At 50.9% G+C, this 18585-nt stretch overlaps 1 protein-coding gene across 7 annotated transcripts; it reads right to left on the bottom strand.

Annotated features, from left to right (window-relative positions):
• Nucleotides 1–9024: 9024 nt before the first annotated feature.
• On the bottom strand, nucleotides 9025–16665 carry CCR3 (C-C motif chemokine receptor 3). 7 transcript variants are annotated; one of them, XM_045857062.1, is made up of 5 exons: nucleotides 16597–16665; nucleotides 15917–15989; nucleotides 15365–15519; nucleotides 14967–15040; nucleotides 9025–10619 (listed from the first exon to the last, which is right to left on the bottom strand). In XM_045857062.1, the coding sequence occupies exon 5, from the start codon at nucleotides 10606–10608 to the stop codon at nucleotides 9529–9531; it is 1080 nt and encodes a 359-aa protein (XP_045713018.1). In that variant the 5' UTR covers nucleotides 10609–10619; nucleotides 14967–15040; nucleotides 15365–15519; nucleotides 15917–15989; nucleotides 16597–16665; the 3' UTR covers nucleotides 9025–9528. The 7 variants fall into 7 exon arrangements, with proteins under 7 accessions (XP_045713018.1, XP_045713017.1, XP_045713020.1 ...); XM_045857061.1 differs by having other exon boundaries at nucleotides 15365–15526; nucleotides 16597–16635; XM_045857064.1 differs by lacking the exon at nucleotides 16597–16665 and adding an exon at nucleotides 16141–16249.
• Between the last annotated feature and the right edge of the window lie 1920 nt (nucleotides 16666–18585).

An 18585-nucleotide genomic window follows, 5' to 3' on the forward strand; every position in this document is an offset into this window, starting at 1 on the left:
TTCCTGTTCTACTTGTTTGCTTGGTTCACTTTTGTTTTTGTTTTAGGTTTAGTTGTTAATTGTGAGTTTGTTGTCATATTACTGTTCATATTTTTTATCTCCTTTTTCTTAGATAAGTCCCTTTAACATTTCATATAATAAGGGTTAGGTGATGATGAACTCTTCTAACTTGACCTTATCTGAGAAATATTTTATCTGCCCTCCCATTCTAAATGATAGTGTTGCTGGGTAGAGTAATCTTGGATGTAGGTCCTTGCCTTTCATGACAATGAATACTTTCCATCCCCTTCTTACCTGCAAAGTTTCTTTTGAGAAATCAGCTGACAGTCTTATGGAAACTCCTTTGTAGGTAACTGTCTCCTTTTCTCTTGCTGCTTTTAAGCAGCTCTTTAATCTTGGGTAATGTAATTATGATGTGCCTTGGTGTGTTCCTCCTTGGTTCCAACTTCTTGGAGACTCTGAGCTTCCTGGTCTTCCTGGAAGTCTATTTCCCTTGTCAGATTGGGGAAGTTCTCCATTATTTTTTTCAAATAAGTTTTCAATTTCTTGCTCTTTCTCTTCTCCTTCTGGCACCCCTATGATTTGGATGTTGGAACGTTTAAAGATGTCCTGGAGGTTCCTAAGTCTCTCCTCATTTTTTTGAATTTTTATTTTTTCATTCTGTTCTGATTGACTTTATTTCTTCCTTCTGGTCCAAACCATTGATTTGAGTCCCGGTTTCCTTCCCGTCACTGTTCGTTTCCTGTGCATTTTCCTTTATTTCTCTTAGCATTGCCTCCATTTTTTCCTCTAATTTGCAACCATATTCAACCAATTCTGTGAGCATCCTGATTACCAGTGTTTTGAACTGTGCATCTGATAGGTTGGCTATGTCTTTGTCACTTAGTTGTATTTTTTTCTGGAGCTTTGATCTGTTCTTTCATTTGGGCCATGTTTTTGTCTCGATACACCTGTCAGATAGTAAGGGGTGGAACCTTAGGTGATCACCAGGGTGGGGCAACCTATATGGCTGTTGTGATGCTGTACATGGGGGGGGGTCTAAGAGGGAACAGTGTTGCTTGCTCTGCTCTCTGCCAGTTTTCAGTCACTTCTCCCACTACCCACAATCAAATTGGGCCCTTCTGGTGCTGATTCCCACATGGGTCGGTTTGTATATGTTCTAGGACCTTGTGTGTCTCTCCAGCGAACTCTCCTGTGAGGCTGGGAATTTCTCTTGCTGCCACCTCAACCCTCACAGGTGTTTTCAGTCAGAGGTTTGAGGCTTCATTTCCCCACGCTGGAACCCTGGGTTGCACAGTCTGTATTGCTCCCCAGGTGTCCCTCCCAGTTTATCTGCGCACGAATGTGGGACTGCCCAGTCCACCAGCTGCAGCCTTGCTGTGAGTCCTTTCCGCCCAGCTGCCCATCTCCAACCCTCCTACTGGTTTGGATGAATGTTTCTTCTTTAACTCCTTGGTGGTTGGACTTCCATACAGTTCGCTTTTCTGTCAGTTCCGGTTGTTTTTCTGTTTTTGAATTTGTTGTTGTCCTTCTCTTGGTTTTGCCAGGAGGCCCAGTGTGTCCACCTATGCCTCCATCTTGGCCAGAAGCTGTTCTGCCCTCTTTTATTAAGCACTCTCAAAATCGAAACTCCGAGTTTTGAAACCACCCATGAAACAATTTCTGTAATTCCTTATGGAGTCTTGCTCCCTACACTGATTCTGCATTATGCCTTCCGGGCCGTGTCGAGTTCAAATCCTCGGTGCTAGGTGAGCACCCGTGAGGGGCGGCACGTGGGATGAGCCGCTGCCTTTAGTGCGCTAGGGAAAACGGCCCCTTTGGGGATGGGAGGCGTGGATGCCAGGGCGTCCGAGAGCACAGGGGGGTTGGGAGTTCACGGGTCCCCAGCATCCTTCCAGGTATTCTTATCCGGTTTTCTGAAAATGTGTGCATTTAGCTTCTGTGGTAATTAAGATTCATGCCAAGTCAGGCTCTACATTTGTTTCCGAAAGTCTTAACGTGGCAGCTTCAAGTAATCAGAGGGGTTTTTTTTGTTTGCTTGCTTTTGTTTTTTTTTTTTTTTCCCAGCATGGTCACAGAAAGGCTCTAAGTTTCAGTCTAACTCGAAGACGAAATCTGCAGTATTTGCAGAAATGTGAGGTTTCCATTGTGGCTGTTCTGTTTTTATTTAAGTTGCTCAGCGCCTTCAGAAGCAACCCCCCTATCTCTGCTTCCGGCGTTCCTCACTTTCCTCATTAGCTCAGGGGACAGCAGCATCTTCCGGCCACCCCCCACCCCCCACGCCCGACCAGGCTCTGTCCTCAGTGGGCACACAGTCCAAGGCGACAACTGGACGGAGGGTCCCTGTCACATGTGCCGCCGTTTTCCCATTCTTGATGTGATGTGAGTCTCACCTCCTGAAGTCCGGTGTCTGCAAGCTGCTCTCCAGCCCCCAGCCCCCCATCAGTTAACCCCCTTGATGGACGAACAGCCCCAGCTGCAGCCTGGAATGGCTCTATGGGCACAGGTAGGACAGCTCGCAATGTGGGAGGAGGATGGACCATTGGACCCCAGGTGGCGGGGGGCGGGGGCATGGGGCCTCTCTCTAGGCCACAGCCACAGGGTCAACCAGTTCTACCCGTCTCTGGGTGTCTTCATTTGAGTTTTCAAATTCCAGTTGGCCTTGCTCAGGTCAGGCGAGGACCAGTCACTCGTGGGTCAAACGAGTCAAAGGGGACCTGGGAGAAGCCTGGTGAGGGTCACTGTAGGCATCGCCATGAGCCGAGCAGACCCTCTGGTTTGCGTCTATAGCACAGTCACCCCCATTGCCAACAGGATACGTTCAAACCCTTGGCGTTTCAGGCCCTTAAGGCAGTCCTCAGTGCCCTTGCTCCCAGGCCTCTCTCCCCTGGCCCGCTGGCGCCTCCCTCCCACACTGACCGCTAGTCTCTGCATTGCGAACTTCCTCTGCTCGTCCCCAGCTCTGCATTTCCTTAACCCCCTCCCGTAGCTTTCTTGAGAGGTATGGCTTCCTGCCTTTAGGAGCCAGCCTAGTGCCTCCTCCTTCAGGAAGTCTTCCCTGAACACTTACCTGACACTTTCCATATATTTTCTTTTATTGCCAATTTGTTCTCCTGTGCTATATATTGTCTCCTTGTGTCGCTCAGGGTCCCAGCAGGAAATGACACACTCAAATTGGGCAATTTGAGGGGAGTTTAATAAAGGAACTATTTACATGAGTGACTGCAGGGGGTGAAGGGAGAACATGAATGACTGCAGGGTGGAGTGACAGCACTGAGTGACAGTGTTGGAAGGGAGAGTGCTGTGCCCTGAGGTGAGTGAGAGCAGGATGACCAGCCCTAGGTCTGAGGGGTGAGGGGTGGGAGACTCGGTGTGGAGGGGTCCTGAGCTAGGCTGTGGGACCAGCTGTCCGGGGGGGTCAGCCACCCCCCAGTGCCGCTGCATACAGGTGGAGGCTGGGGGACACAACACTCTGACCTTCCTGCCCTCCTTTCTTCCCGCCTCCTGCAGGTCCTCCCCTGGGCCGCATCCAGAGAGCAAAGACAATACCGACGTGGTCTGCGCAGAGCAGCTTCTCAGGCACACGGCAGGGGAGAGAAAGGCAGAGCGAGGATCTGGGTTGGGAGGGGTCACACAGTGTCCCACACACCTCGTTAGATAAGGTACAATCCCCAGGGATGTAAATGGCATCTTCTACAGCTTTGCAACTCAATTGGACAAGGTCAGACATGGACATTCCTGAGTTTCTTGCTGTAATATCATCCAAACATCGAGTTCCTCCCAGCAAGCCGGCATCTTCTCAGTGTGACCTGCGCAGGGCCTGCCGCGGCTCTGGCGGTGGCGCAGGCCCCCTAGTGTTCACATTTCCCACTGCAACTGTAACAGAAGCCGGTGTCAGCAAGGGAGGCCCATTGGCGGCTTGGGGCCAGCCTGCCTGGACCACGAACGGAGCCGGGAAGCATCGTGTCCTGTCTGAACATTGAGATTTCAAGCGGCAGCCCTTCTTCTGACGGCCTGGGTTCATATCTATATGTGTTTACTATCATTGCTTTTTTTCCCCCCTCCTTGGCCTTATTTCTCAGCCAGGACTTGGGTCTCGAACATCTTTTTGAATTCCTGCAGGATTTTGTCCTGCAAGTTTATGCAAGCTCTCTGTGGACCCGACAGGGCTGCGATTTGGGGGCGTTGAACGTGCCACCAGAATGTCGAACCCACGGGGCCCGTGCAGCATAAATAGAAAGAGTCTTTATGGTTGTGCCTCTCGGTCCCTTGAAGCTGAACGAGCGGATGAAGTTCTGGCCTCGGTGAAAACTGGGGCAGCCCCGTGACTGTGTCGCTCACCCAGGTACAGAAAAGCCCCCTGGCCACGTGAGGTCACAAAAGGATGGAGTTTTAACTCAGAGATAGAAGAGCTGATGATCCCCAAGTAAATATCAAATCTCAACTTGATTTGACATTTAAATCTGACTCTCCGCACGGCCCCAGGTTTTGGCTAAGGGGTGAACCGCCGGCAGGTAAGCGCCATCCTACTCACCTGTACCCCCCCCCCGCCCCCCCGTGCACTTCCTCCCTCCCCCAGCTCTCCCAGCCTGGCGCCCAGTCCTTCCACGGGGTGGGCACTGGGAAGAAAAGGGAAGTTGGAGTTGGGAAAGTTTCTGGTTCTGTCATAAGATGATGTCACCGCTGGGGACTGGCGGGAGTTTAAAAGTTGATTCTCTCACGGCCCATTTCGTTACGTCACCAGACACGCGCCTGGGAATATTTAACATAATCTCTGGGACCACACACAGCGCATCTCTCCTGGCTGACAGCTTCCCACCAGCCTCTCTGCTGTTTGGCAGTGCCCTGTGCATGCACCTGCTGGGGGGGGGGCCCACAGACCACCCCTGCCAGGCAGTCTCCTTGGGCGAGAACAGAAATCCTCCTGTCAGTGCCCTCTCATCTGGTCCCTGGAAAGAAGCTCATAAAACCAACTCTGAAAGTATAGAAGCACCCCAAAGTAGTGGCAATTTTTCTCTACTTCCCTCGCCAAGCAGCTGGCTGGCCTGTGTCTTGCCCTCTGACTTCCGGTGAGGTCGGTCTCAGTGCCCACTGCTTCTTTAACCCTGGGGACCGACACTGGGCTCGCGTGGCAACTCGGTCATTGCTGACACCCGCCCTGCCTTCCTCCCTTCCATCCAGGGCAGATGGCACTAGCAGCCCTCAACCAAAAAAAGAAAAAAGAAAAAGAAAAAACAAAACCCTCCGTATCGTTGCCACTGTAATCTCTTTGTCCCCAGTATCCATAAGGGGTCTCAGGAGTCGCGATACCTGTGTTTACGATTGCTTTGTAAACCCTGCACATCGAAGATCCATCAGCCCTGCCACATCAGTGAAAATGTCGACTCGCGATTTGATACATAACCGTCCGGGTTTGGCATTAGCGAGCAACAGCCGCCTGCTTCACGATTTAACCCTATTTACCTGGGCGCGAGCTGCGCCCAGCGTCCGGGGAGAGGTCCCCTGGGGGCTTAGCAGCTTGTCTCCCAACCTCACATTCTGAGCTTCCCCCACAGCCCGGTCTCCCTCGTCAAGGTGTGACTGTCAGAGCCCCGGCCCGTGGGGTGCGGATTATCAGGGACAGGGGACTTCTTCTGTAAAGGACCAGAAAGTAAATGTTTTAGAACTGTGGGCCGTACAGTCTGTGTCGCAATGACTCAACTCTGTAGCGGAGCAAAACCCACCTCAGACAATTCGTGAACAGCTGAGTGTGGCCGCTCAGGGATGCACAGAGCAGGTGCCTGCATCCGGCCCCTGCGTCACATTTCACCGGGCCTGGATTGGTTCAGTGAACGGAGAAAGAGAACGGCGCCCCCTGACTCCACTGCGGACTTACCCCGGGGCAGGAATGGAGGGAAACCCCAGGGGAGTGATGGACAGCCCACAGGCTGGGAAGGACTGGAACCTGCTCTGTTCAGCAAAAGTAAAGACTTGAAAATTTTAGTTCTGGGATTTGAAGAAAACCTACAAATTCAGGCTGGAAAAGGATCACTTTTTTTTTTTTTTTTTAAATAGCAGATTGGTGCAGCCACTGTGGAAAGCAGTAGGGAGATACCTCAAAAAAGTAAAAATGGACCTGCCTTTTTTGACCCAGTGATCCCGCTTCTGGGAATTTATCCAAAGGAACCCAAAACACTAGTTTGAAAGAACTCAAGCGCTTCTATGTTCCCTGCAGTGTTATTTATAATCACCAGGTTGTGGAAGCTGCCCAAGTGTCCATCAGCAGATGAGTGGATAAACATAAAACACCTATGGGTCATTTACACAATGCAATACTTCTCAGCCATAAAATAAAAAAAGAAAATTTTGCACTTTGTGACAGTATGGATGGACCTGGAGAACATTATGCTATGGGAAATAAGTCCAGTCAAAGAAAAGACAATACCATATGATTTCACTCATACATGGAACCTAATGAATAAAGTGAACTAACAAGCAAAATAAAGGCCGACTCACAGATGGAGAACAGGCCGACAGCTGAGGTGGGGTGAGGCGTAGGTGGGTGGAGGGATTGAGCAAAAAGGAAAAAGGACTCAAGGACACAGACAGCAGTGTGGTGATTGTGGGGGAGGAGGCGATATAAGGGGGCTAAATGGTGATGGAAAAAATACAATATCTTTTTTTTAAAGAAAAAAAAATAGCAGAGTGTGATGTTCAGCACCTGGAAGGAAGAACAGGGGAGTCCACACTGAGGAGTGGTCGTGACCCTCCGCCATTGTCAAAGTCGCTACAGCTTCCCCCCCAGCAATTTCGCCTTCCAACACGTTGACCTACCTGCCTGGACACCACCCTCACTTCCGCCCTTTGCTTCGAGGAAAAGTGGTTCACGCAGCAGTTCAAATACGCAACCCTAACGGAGTGTGCCCAGCGGGCTTCGACACCCACTTTCCTGCCAGCTTTCCCCCAGACTAGGAGGCCTCCCTGCCCCAGCCAGGCAGCCGGGTGCTGGGGAATCCCTGACCTGAGACCCCAAGAGCAGCCATCAGCCGGGGCTGACAGCGCAAAGTAACTACCGCGACTCCCTCGCCCCTAGAGTGGATAACCGAGGTGTGAGTTACACCCTTTTGCGCTCCATGCCCCCCCGGAGGGGAAGGCAGTTTGGTAATGAACCCTGGGCTGGCATCTTCCTTTTCCTGCATCCCTTCCCCGTGCCCTTCTGGACTTTTCTGTACTTTCCAACTAAACCCTTTGCTCTCACACCGTTGCTCGGGCCCTGCTCTCGGGGCACTCCCAGCCTAAGCAGGATGTCTCTTTGTATCCTTTCTGAAATGGCTTCTTTCTGCTTTCTGCAACAGGGTCTGTGGGACCCCCGCCGCGTTCCATGAGAGTCGTTTGAGTCAGAGGGGTCTCTTCTGCTAACCCGTGAGTGAGTTTTCTGGAAATGGGTCTCGTCTGACTTTGCATCACGGGCATTTTCGCTAGTCCGTGGCACGGTGCATGAGTCTCGTGTTTGCCAACTACAGGAAGTGTGTCACGTAGGGACCGGCCCTGCACCACTAAGCACACGTAGCAGCCACTAGCCGCGTGTGACAATTACAGTGGAACAAAAATGAAAATTCTACTTCTTCAGTCACACTAGCCATGTCTCAAGTGCTCAGGGCCGTGCGTGCTGGTAGCGACCACACCGGCCGGTGCAGAGGGGCTGGGCTGGGCTGGGGGGCGCAGTGGAGCACCCTGAATCCGTGACTTGGGTGTGGGCAGCTTTCAGGGGCCAGGGGAGCATAAATGAGCACGGACACCCTGCACTGTGGTTACCTAGGGCAGACGCCGCTTCACAATGCAAGTCTCTCTCTCTCTCTCTGTTTTTTTACATGTGATATATCTTCTTTTGGCTTTTGAATTTTTTTCAATCAACCATATGAGTATATTTCTCCTGGTGCTTTGACCCCTGATGCTCTCTCTCGGCCAAATTCTTCGCCGGGTGCCCCTGGCACCTCTCTTACCAGCTCGGGGGTCTTTCCTCGCCTCCACACTCGCGTTTGTCTGCTCACTCCCCTCCCCCCACCCGCATGGCCTCGGGGCCTCCACCCCATCCTCCGTGTGTTACCAGCCTTGTCTCCCTAAGGCACCCCGCTGATTGTTTTACTCCCCTGCGTGAAGCCCTTCACTAGCTCCCCTCGCCCCCGCAAGATGCCTTGCCTGACATTCACGGCCTTTCCCGGCCCACCCACCCACCCCTGCCCTCCCTATCACCCCACGCGTGTTCCTGCTCTCCCCTCTCGCATGCATATTGGGCGTGTTGTTGTCTTAAGGTGCTTCCCCACATCCTCCCCACCTTTCCAACCCTGTTCCTCTTTCAGAGGCCTGCTCGAAAGCCACTTCCTCTATGAAGTCTTCCTCTCTCAGATTCCTGCTGGAAACGCTTCCTTCCTTCCTGGACCAGGCAGAGCACTGAGCGTGCTCCTCTGTGCGCTGGGATCCCGGGTCTCCTGTCCCACAGCCCTGGCTCAGTGGAAGGTCTCACGGAAGCAAGCATTGTGCTTGTCTTAGACGTTTCCGCCTCTCTCACTTAACCAAAAGCAACGTTTGTGCATCCTGTGTGCATCCCCTCACACCCAGGTGTTGGATGAACGGGGAGAAGGGCGTCTAAGAGGACAGTGTACACACATTTCGGGGCTAAGAAGTGTCTATGAGCAGGGTCTGTAGTCTCTAGACTGAAGGTACCAGATGGTTCTTCTTCCGCTGAGCCCTCATGGGAAACGCGGTCAGTCGGTGGGCATAGAAAATGGATTCGATGTTAAGAATATTCAGAACAGGTGTGACAGACCAGGATGCTGCTTGAGAATACATAGCCATAACTTAAAAGTCGAGTCTTTGCATCAAGCAAGAAAAGACCTAGGCACATTAAGAAGTAATGTAATTGATTTATTGTATTTTTAAAAAATATTACATTGAGATGTTAATTTTTTAAAAGATTTTATTTATTTATTTTTAGAGAGGGAAGGGAAGGAGAAAGAGAGACAGAGAGAAACATCAATGTGTGGTTGCTGGGGGCCGTGGCCTGCAACCCAGGCATGTGCCCTGGCTGGGAATCGGACCTGTGATGCTTTGGTTCGCATCCTGCATTCAATCCACTGAGCTACGCCAGCCAGGGCTGATTTATTGTATTTTGTGAAATATGTTTCATGCAATCAATAGCTGGCCGAAGTTAAGATTTCAAATATACAAAGTTTTACCTGTCTGTAGCTGCATATACTAACTATTGAACATGCAGCTGCATTGAAATGCACTGAACTTTTCAGAGACTCAAGCAAAGCTCTGCTTTTTGGGGTTGGCAATAAGTACGCTGCCCAGCCACTGACCTGTGGTAATGAGTTTGGGGTGCATAGGTGTACCACGACCACTGTGAATATATTTTAATGTCTTCAAGAGCTTCTCCAGGGTTGCACTGGAAGTTCAAAGGTCTGGTATAGGGGTCAATGTCATTGGCTCCGTGTATTGACTTCATGTGCCCAGAGCATTTTCTTAAGGCAACTTTTAGCATCTCTCCTAAAAGACACCAATGAGTTCCTGCTCCATGGTTGATGGAGATGCAGAGCTGGCTCTTTCTGGCATCTCACTAGGACAAAATCGGATGGACGTGCCCGGGCACACAGCCAAGTGCCGGCGGAAGAAGTGGCGGAGGTGCTTCCGGAACCTCTCGCCAACGAAGGCGTAAATCACGGGGTTGATGCAGCTGTGCGTGTAGGCGATCACCTCTGTCGCCATGATGGCCACGTCCAGCTGATTGCTCCGCTTACAGCTGCTCTCGAAGAGAGTCATTTGGAAAGCGTGGAGGAAGAGAGCCAGGTTGTAGGGTGTCCAGAAAATGAAGAAGACCACCATGATGACAAAAATGAGCCGGATGGTCTTGTACTTCATCCTGTTGGGGCATCTCACCAGGGTTTTAATGATGCCCGAGTAGCAGACTACCATAACGAGCAGAGGCAGCACCAGACTCAGGATGTTAATTCTCACAATGTAAAGGCGCTTCCAGGTGTAAACGTCTCCCTCTGGGAAAAGGGAAACACAGGAGAAATACCCCTGCTCATCTTGGGCCCTAGAGAAGACAATTTCAGGGACGGCTATCAGCACTGTCAGGACCCACGTGACGGAGCTGCTTATGATACCGAAAAACACGGTCCGGGCTCGGATGGCAAACATGGCGTGGACAATGGCCAGGTACCGGTCTATGGTCAGCAGGATGATGAAGAAGGTCTCCCCATACAAGCCCATGCTATAAAACCCTGAGAGCAGCTTGCACATGTCATAGCCAAAAACCCACTGACCCTGCTGTGCATAGTGAATCCAGAACGGCAGAGTGATTAGAAAGAGCAAGTCAGAAATCGCCAAATTCAGCAGGTAGATGTTGGTCAGAATGGAGAGGCGCCGGTATTTTATGAGGATCACCACCACCATCACGTTGCCCAGCAGCCCAACCCCAAACACCAGGCCGTACAGCGGGGGCAGCAGCTGGGCTATCAGTTGCTGGACATTGTATTTCTCACAGGGCTCTGTAAATATATAATCGTAACTAGAGGTCCCGTAGGCCTGTAGCTCAGTCATGGGCTCGGCTGCTGGGGTTGCCATTTTTCTTGTTCCTATGATAGAAGAAGAAACAACGACCCCACAGTTAGGCACGACCACTCTTTCTGAATCCTAGTTGATTTATTATTTACCCAACAAAACCCCGTGGGATAAACTGCCTGTACATTTACAGGTATATATCAGAGCTGCCATGGGGGAGGAGTCAGAAATGCAAAGGAAGTTTTGAAAGGCGACGTGACCGGCTGTGAGAAAAGAGACAGGAATGGGGTGGGTGGCGGTGAAGAATGGGAGTGTTGACTTCTGAAAGGAGTTGAAAGAAGAAGTATAAACCAGGGGGGAAAAGAACCCAGGCTGGATGGTAATCCTATAATAATTACTATTACGACTGTAACTTTTAAGCATTTTGCGTTTTACTGTGTATAGATGACCTTCCAAATCACCTTACCGATTTAAAAACCAAGTACTTTCCATAATCATAATGATTCGTATTGTTACAAATAACTGCCCCTGTCCGTGGCCCCACGGCAAGGAGCCGTTCACCACAGCCGACGGGGAAACTGAAGCTTGAAGAAATCTAGCGATTTCCCCCGAAGCCTCTGACAAGTAAATATAAAAGTTCAGGCTAGATCTTCAGTCTCTGTGTCCAACAGTCTCTTCGTGAGATTCAAATGCAGTGATTTTTAAAGCTGACTTTTGATGGCATGGCTATGGGAATTATTATGAACTATTATGACAATCACATTATAAGCAGTATCGACCCAGGTTAATTGACTCCTTTTCTGCCCCTCGTGATACGGACACAGCCTGGGCAGCCATCAGGAACAAACCCCGTGCCTCCTCCTTCACAGGGGAGCTGCATGGGAGGGCGAGGCCAGTGGGATTTCTTATTGGATTTGATGTTTTTATATATATATATATATTTTTAATTTTATTTTAATCATTGTTCAAGTACAGTTTTCTGTCCTTTCCTCCCATCCCAGCCCACCCACTCTTCCCTCCCCAACTCCCTCCCGTTTCCTCCCCTCCTAGTTTTTGTCCATGTGTCCTTTATATTTATTCTTATAAACCCTTCCCCTTTTCCCCTGAAATTCCCTCCCCTCTCCCCTCGCCCCTCTGGTCTCTGTCAGCCTGTTCTCTGTTTCAGTGTCTTTGGCTGTATTTTGTTTTGTTGTTTAGGTTCCTGTTAAAGGTGAGATCATATGGTATTTGTCTTTCACTGCCTGGCTTGTTTCGCTTAGCATAATGCTTTCCAGCTCCATCCACGCTGTTGCAAAGGGTAGGAGCTCCTTCTTTCTTTCTGCTGCATAGAATTCCACTGTGTAAATGTACCAGAGTTTTTTGATCCACTCATTTACGGATGGGCATAAGACCAGGATCCCTAGGGTCAGGGCCTGCTTTTCTTACAATGGCAGACCTCCCCAGAGCAGGAGGAAAAACAGACAAGGAGGAAGCCCGAGGAAGGACAGTTAGTCCCCACCCTTCGTCCTTGAAGGGGCCCTGCTGATTTTCTCCTTCCTATGGGGAGGATGGAGAAGGACATGAAGAGATAAGTCAGTAGGCGTTTTGCAAGGTAAGTCCTGCAAACGCAGTAATTGGAGCCAATGGCAAGGATTTGCCATCAGATTCTGAGCCCCCGAAGGTCAGCCCAGGCAGGGTTCTGTGGAGGTGGGGTAGGCGCACAGCGGCTGGTCTTAGCTGCTGTCTCACCAGCCGCAAGACTGGGGCCAGCCCTTACCTCTGAGGTTCAGCTTGTGTGGCTGGGCACTGTGCTTAGATGTTCTGGAGTGAACATCAGAAAGGCACCTCAGGGTTCATGATCATTCAAACCTCCCTGTCTTTGAAGAGGCAGGGACCCTTTCCCCGAACCCTCAGACACCTCCCCTCATGCAAGCCAGAGCTCCTCCTAAAGAGCAGCGACAGAGAGAGGCTGGTTTGACTCCAGGCGCCCCAAGGAAAACCAGTGCCCCGGACTCCATCCACCTCCTTGGTCTTGAGCATCAGCACCCATAGCGCCTCTGAATGACAGAAATATTCATTTTTCAGCACGGATCAAATAAGGCGCAAAATGGCACGTTCTTTACCTTGTTTGATGGATTTTCCCCCTTATTGTAAACAACCACCTGGGAAGGGGAAACTACTGAGAAGAGAATGGTCTCTGAGTTCGGGAAGTTGACATTCTTTGCACGTAACCGATGCAAGGTAAGAGTCTGTCATAGTTGTGTCTTGCTTAGGTCAGGCACTTTACGTATGTTTGCTTGTCCTCACGACCTTGCAAGGCGGGCACTTATATCCCCACTTCACAGATGAGTAGAGAGAGGCTCGGGGGGGGGGGAGCTCAGTCACTACAGCACTGTTAGGGCATGACAGAGCTGGGACTCCGTCCTATGTCCTTGGTCTCCAAAACCCACACCGTCACTGCCATAGGGTTACATTTAGGAAGAAGCTCCACACCCCCAAATTACATAAATATTGATCTATATTTTAGCATCTAAATGTTTATCTATATTTTAATATCTGTATGTGTCATTTATCCATAAAAACCTATAACACATTTTAAATGTATTTTGTTATATGGCATGAAATGCATTTCTCTTTTAGTTCTGTCTACGCGGTTGACAATTTAAAGACACCATATGTTGAATACCCGCCCTCGCCTCCTTGGGCATCAAACACCAGCTTTGCCATGTATTCTCGAATGTTCCTGATTCGGCCTGTGCACTGCACATGCCACTCCACTGGCCGGGCAGAGAGCAGCAGGTGCAAACAGCCTGGGGTAGGAGAGTGCCTGGATATGACTGTAGAAGGAAAGGGGGCCAGTGTGGCCAGAAAGGAGTGACTAGTGGCTACAAATTATTTGAAAGTATAATTTGTAGCCTTGGCTGGATAGCTCAGTTGGTTAGAGCTAGAGCTTCATCCTGTTATGCCAAGGTTGTGGGTTCGATCCCCAGTCAAGGCACATACAAGAACCAACCAATAAATGCATACATAAAGGAAAATATAGTTCACAATGACCCCAACATATTATATAGATATTCATGGTTATTTTAATCACTGTCTTGTTGATGCATAATGAAGTTTCCCCCAATTTTCACTTTTATAAATAATGCTGCAGTAAACATATTTGTCGGCAGTTTTTCTTATTTTCTTAAGGTAGATTTCCCAAAGCACCATTTCTACTTGCAATGTATTTCTAAGGCTCTTGATGCATTTTGCTAAACTGTTTCTAGAAAGGGTATAAAAATGCACACACACACACACACACACACACACACTGGGCTTTGGTGAGCGGTGACGCCTGCCTCAGCGTGCATCCATCAACACAGAGAAGATCTAAAAGAAAATAATTACTTGGCCAATTAAGCGGGCAAAGGGATGTCACTATTGTTGTAACTAACATTTATTTAATTTCTTTTTAAATTGTAACGATTAGTCGTACGTACTTTCTTTACCATGCATTATCTGTGTGTGCCTTTACTCATGTAATTCTGCTGAGTGTATCTCTTTTTTCTTATTGAGCCACGCAGTTCTTCCCCGGCAGAAGTAACTCGGCCTGCATGGCTCAATGTCATGATCAGCACCTTCTAACAAGGGCTGTGTGTGTGTGCCGACTCCTCTTGCTGCCACGTGCCAAAGACCCCATGTTCCCGCCTTCCTACCCAAAGCACTTGTCAGACAACAGTTAGCTTCCATCTCCAGCCAATTCAAGGCGGCCCAGCTCTAAAAAGCTCTCTATCCCTGCCCTCCGGCACAGGTCCAGGTAAAGCAGTCAACCTTGTAGAATCAGACAAAAAGACTCCAAATCCGTCAACTGATTCATCTAACAGCCTGACTCAGAGTGGATTTCCAATGAAAACTTGAGACATATATATACATATACAAATGTAACATATAAATGTACGCACACACATATATGCCAACTGTATTTTCACGGTTTCTTACAAGTCGGTATGAATAAACACAAATCCACTCAGTGTGACCCTTTGGAGTGGCCATCTTCTCAACAGCGGAGGATTCAAGAAAGCCTGGGCCGTGTGGGCGCAGCTCTGGGCATGTGCACTGAGGGGGCATAAGAGGCGGACTCTGGGTGAGTGGGACAGGCAGACGTATCGCAGCGTGGTCGGGACAAAGACAGGGAAAATGGGAGAAAGCGAGAAGACGACAGAAGTGTGTCACAATACACCCTCCTCCATGCTACCCACTAAATGGGGGTGAGCCTCCCTCCCCTCCACCCCCTTGATTCAAGGGCACTCCTGAGAGGTATCACTTCCACCTGCCTAGACCCCTCGCTCTATCTCCTTTTTCCTAGAAACCTGACAGTCTAGCTGGAAGTCTCTTCTAAATGAACAACTTCTGTGTCATTTAACGAGTTCTCCCCCAGAGAAGAATAAAAAAAGTGGTACCTGGTAATTTAGTAAAGTCCTTTATGCGTCCAGTGATAGCTTAGGTCTCACCACTGGCGAAGTGGAGATACCATCTGTTCAGAGACATTAGAAGATGAGAAAAACACCAACTTCCTTATCTGAACAGGCTGGTGTTTCGGATTTTGCAAGTTTGAAGAAAGATATGAAGCTGGCTACTACGCACACTCGATGTTCAGTTGAGTAACCCTGGACGTGAACGTGGCTGGCATTCAGCAGTGTTTTTTTCCTCTGGGTGGTCTGTATTTGCTTGGAATGGCTCATTTTTGAGGAAGGGGGGAGGATCATTCTTGAATAAAATTGCTTTAACCCATGGGGAGGCAGGATAATAAAACAGTATTGGAATTGCCCTGGGGAGGAGGAAGAAGGGGATAACTTACCATTCTGCAGAGCTCAATGGGAGACTTCGAGGAGGTGGGGTGCAGCGCAGGTTTACACACCCCAAGAAAACCTGAGTTCGAGTTTCAGATGGAGCTCCTACTGCTGCACGACCTTGGGTTAATCATGTAATCTTGCTGGACTTCACCTTTCTCACCTGTAAACTGCAAAAAATAGTGACTATGCCACAGCGTGGGACTAACTGGAAACATAGGTAAAAGGGCCGAGCAAACATAAGGTGTGGGCAGAGCGTCATCCTAACCTAAGCCGCGCAGGACAGAGCCAAGTGCCTGCTCGATGCGCTGGGGTGCTCAGAGGGCTCAGCCTGGGGCTGAGCACAGAGCGGGAGCTCACCCTGTGGTTGTGGGAAGAGCTCTGACCATGTCTGGTGTGACCTTTGATGAAGTGGCTAAGTGGACGGGTCGATGCAATTTGTCCCATTTGGTATCATCTGCCACGTATATAGGGCTGTGCTCTATGCTTCAAATACACAGAAAAGAAGAAAGGACACTCTGCGGGAAAGTCATCTGGGGCCCCGACTTGAGGGTGCTTACCAGTCAGCAGCAGCTCACTGGGTCAGCAGAGTCCCCCACTGGAGAAGAGGTAGAGAAACTGGAAGCTTCTGGTCTGGAAAAGAGAAGTTAAGGAGGTATCAGAGAAGGGGCCTGTTGCCATGGGTTTTCTGAGGCACCCCCGGGGTGGAGAGGTTACCAGGAGGCAGATTTCTGGCCCCTGGGACGAGAGCAGTGTCAGCAGGGTGCCCCAGAAGGGGACCCACCCTGGAGCCCGCTGATGGAGCCGGGGGAGCCCAGCCTGCGTGTCCTTCCGTGTGCGGGTCACTCACACCCGTGAGGGCGGCTGCTGGGTCAGGGGCCAGGCCTGCCCTGCCAGCTGCTGCCTGCCCCTCCGCCTGCACGGTGTGGGAACAAGGTATTAACCAAACACATGAAAGAAGGAAGTAAGCGTTGTCATTTTTGTAATAAAAAATTTTATGTAAGAATAAGGAAATCTTTCTCTGTAGGTGAGGGGTTGAATAGAAAATTCCAGAGTCCTCTCCCAACTCCACTTGTGTTTGTTTCTCAGGACTCCCTTTCTGCCCTGAACCACCCCCCGCCAACTTAAGCCCCAGGGGGTACCCGCTGGCCCCCAGACATGCCTCGGACAGGCCCACCATCTCATGTTCGGTCCCTTAACTTTTTCCTTCTCCTCTCCTTTCTGCTGGGCCGAACCCTACCTGCAGTCAGGCTCCGGCTCCCGTACGGAGAGATCCGTTTCTGCGTAGAAAAAGGGCCTTCGTACCACTCACTTGGCGATGTGCTCTGGCTTCCTGGCCTGTAAACGAAGATCATATTAGCACCTAAGCCGGAGTGGGCAATGGGCGGGGTAACACAGGAAAGGGCCTGGTTTGCACAGTGCCTGGCTTGTAGGGTATGGTCAGCCAATGTCCACCACAGTGAGCCGTGTCTTAAAGGAGCAGGCCCCGGGTAATCACCTGCTCCTCTGAGGTCCCGCAGCATCTGTGGTCTACACAGCTGTCTAGTGCTCAGGGTCACCTGAAGAGTCCTGAGCGCTCCCCTCTCCCCTGGCCCCTTTCCTGCCTGGGCTCTGAGCAAAGGAAGAAATCGGAGGGCCAAGAGTGAGCTCGTTATACCAACCGGACCTCCACAGATAGGTCTACTGAAGGAAAAAGGACAGAGCTGAGCCAAGCGCAGTCTTTCCAAAGCTGACCGATTCAAAAGCCACGCCGCGTCCGGCCAAGGTGGGGGCCCGTGCGCCCACCCCGAGACCCCTGCACGAGGCGCGAGGGGCGCAGGCATGAGGGCTACATGTGGGAGTCACAGTCGGCTGCCTCCGAACTCGTGGCTGACTTGCAATTCTCCTCAAGTGATCGAAACAACCAAAGAACTTCATTTCTCTCTGCAGCAAGCTAAAGTGCTGGTGACGGTGGTCAAGGAAAGCCGGAATGAAGAGATCTAAAACGGCGATCATTCTGGGGCGGAAAACAGAGGTTTGGGATAACGAACTCAGGGTGGGGAAGTGTTGTATTTAGCAGTGACTCAGACCTTTGTGGGGGTGGCCCTACTGTGTGCTCCACGTGGAAGCAAGGCATCATGGGAACACTGGAACTGGGTGCTCTGGTCAGGGTGACGATTTCTCACCAATCGAGACATCAAGCTTCAGAAGACGTTAAAAGGGGGGTTAATGTATGCAAGGAGAAACACAGGCTCACGTGCTTCTTGGTAGAAATGTGCTGAGGAGTCTGTGCAGACTCGGGGGCGGGTATGGGGCGGCTCCGGCAGACCCGGCTCAGGCTCCCCACGCGCGGCCCGAGTCTTCCTCCTCAGCTGTTTTTGGTGTCAAAGGCCCGCGTGTCTTTCAGGTTGGGGCCCCCCTTTCACTCTCCACTGGATTCATTAAACTAACGAGTCCACCCAGTGGACCCGAGGTCTCAGGATCCGGGCGTCAGCGTGGAAGCTGGCAAGGAATTCCACGCCAGCGTCCTCCACGGAAGGACTGTCCGGTGTCACCCAGTCTGCCGTTTCTGGAGCCAGACGTGCTGCCGTCGAGCCACGAGGCTGAGTCTGCTGTCTCTAACCGAGGGCGTGGCGGGGGACCTCCCAGCTTTCTACGTCACGATTCCCTCCCACACGGTGTGGGAAACACTCGTGCAGACCCAGAGGACACTGGGTCTCTGAGCAACCCTGCAGCGGAGAACCGACTTATACTTCGCCAACCCAGAACTTTCCAAACCTATGCTTAACGCTGAGAAAAGTTCTTTTTCAAATGACACCTGCTGACGTTTGTCAGGACCAGGAATCCTCAGGAGGACTCAGAAATGCCGGCCTGACGCTGGGCCAGCACCACGCAGCTGCAAAGGCTTCCTGGCCCACTCTCTCAGGTTGGCGGGGGCTCCACAGCAGCCCCGTGAGGTGGGCGGGGTGCTCTTGTCACCCCATGTTGGAGAGGAAATGGGATTCAGGAAAGGCTTCATGAGAGCCACGGAGAGAGGGATGGCCAGAGCCGGCCCCGCCCCAGGGCTGGGCGGGTCCCCCGGGCACTCTCTTTCCCGCACCACACTGCGGTTAGACGCACAGGTGCCTGCGGTCCTTCCACTGAAGGTGAGGATGGCATCGTGACCAAGGTGAAGGCAGGGCCCAAAGTGGTTCACCCGAGGTCTACAGTGGTTCGTTCTGTCCCGGCCCTTCCCAGGGTGGGCCAGAGA

The sequence above is a fragment of the Phyllostomus hastatus genome, unplaced genomic scaffold (genome assembly GCF_019186645.2).
Source record: "Phyllostomus hastatus isolate PE091 unplaced genomic scaffold, TTU_PhHast_1.1 phas_scaffold_129, whole genome shotgun sequence".
NCBI lineage: Eukaryota > Metazoa > Chordata > Mammalia > Chiroptera > Phyllostomidae > Phyllostomus > Phyllostomus hastatus.

Bases quoted from the DNA above. Each gene is read 5' to 3' on its own strand.
- CCR3 (XM_045857062.1), bottom strand. From the start codon at position 10,608: ATGGCAACCCCAGCAGCCGAGCCCATGACTGAGCTACAGGCCTACGGG.